This window comes from Hylobates moloch, unplaced genomic scaffold, assembly GCF_009828535.3.
Source record: "Hylobates moloch isolate HMO894 unplaced genomic scaffold, HMol_V3 SCAFFOLD_15132, whole genome shotgun sequence".
NCBI lineage: Eukaryota > Metazoa > Chordata > Mammalia > Primates > Hylobatidae > Hylobates > Hylobates moloch.
In genome coordinates this window covers 1-1335 of record NW_026667407.1, presented here as the reverse complement: position 1 = coordinate 1335, position 1335 = coordinate 1, and the positions used below count along the sequence as shown (strand labels likewise).

The window sequence follows — 1335 nt, the reverse complement described above, 5'->3', positions numbered from 1 at the left end:
TTAACTTTTTGAGTGCCACTTAATAAACATGATCTATAAATCAAAAAGAAAAAAAAGAAAGGTTCTCAAAATCTCACTTCAGATCCATAATCAAACCACCCCAGCTGGAACTTCTGCTGCTACAGCTGCTGTCACGGGGCAGACCTGAATCTCACCCATGGAGACAGGCAGGCAAACAGATGTGTCTGCTGAGATGTTCGCCATGCCCCAAGGTCTGAAGGGCAGCAACAAGGATGGGCTCCCTGAGGACCTAGATGGGAACTTGGAAGAACCCAGGGGTCAGGAAGGTGAGCTCAGCAGTCAGGATGTCACGGACCTCACAGAAGGTGACAATGAAGCCTCAGCCTCAGCTCCTCCTGCAGCCAAAAGACGGAAAAGAGATACCAAAGGAAAGAAGGAGAGGAAGCCCACCGTGGATGCGGAGGAGGCTCAGAGGATGACAACCCTGCTGTCTGCCATGTCTGAGGAGCAGCTGGCCCGCTACGAAATGTGTCTCCGGTCAGCCTTCCCAAAAGCACGCATTGCAGGTTTGATGCAGTCTGTCACTGGCAGATCGGTGCCTGAGAACGTGGCCATTGCCATGGCTGGAATAGCCAAGGTCTTCATCAGACAGGTGGTGGAAGAGGCCCTGGACGTGTGTGAGATGTGGGGAGAAATGCCCCCACTGCAGCCCAAGCATTTAAGGGAGGCTGTTCGCAGGTTAAAGCCCAAGGGCCTCTTCCCCAACAGCAACTACCAAAAAATCATGTTCAAGGCCCAAGGCCAGAGGGAAGAGTCTGTTTGTGCAGGCGTAAGTACTGCATTCATCTTTCAGTGACAGGACTGCGTTTGCTGGAGCTTCTGCATTTCAGTCTACCCTGGATTTACCCACGATCTTAGTGTCTTAAAACATCAAGCTGCCCTTACCTGGATGAAGACAGCAGATTGTTTCGTAGTAGCCTTGGCTAAATGTTTGGGCCTCCGAGGTCATGTTGAGACATTTTTGTATGTCTTTCTAGTTGGAAGAATAAAGGTGCCTGGGCCTTGAGCATCCTGTGGACAGGAAGCTGCATTCAGAGAGGGACGCCCTTTCCAGGAGATTTGTACGGTTTCATGCTGAAGCCTGCTGTTGCCCTGTCTTTGCTCGAATGCTGATGTCTGGGTTTCAGTAAGTGAAGCCTCCAGAAATGTTTCCCAATTGTTGTCCTGTGTATTTTTCATGCCCATATGTATTTTTGTGAGTCATCACAAAAACAGTTAAACTCTTTTCCAAACTGCAGAAATAAAAATTACATCACAAAGCATTTTTTTCTCTCAGTTGACCCTTCTCTTATTCCTGCCTACGGTGCTTTACGT

General features: G+C 48.8%; 1 protein-coding gene across 1 annotated transcript; it reads left to right on the top strand.

Moving 5' to 3' along the window:
- Window positions 1-150: 150 nt before the first annotated feature.
- On the top strand, window positions 151-790 carry LOC131382833 (TATA-box binding protein associated factor 11 like protein 2-like; the record flags this gene model as incomplete). The annotated part of the gene is made up of 1 exon (XM_058435358.1): window positions 151-790. A coding segment is annotated over exon 1 (633 nt), but the record flags the coding sequence as incomplete, so codon positions are not given.
- Between the last annotated feature and the right edge of the window lie 545 nt (window positions 791-1335).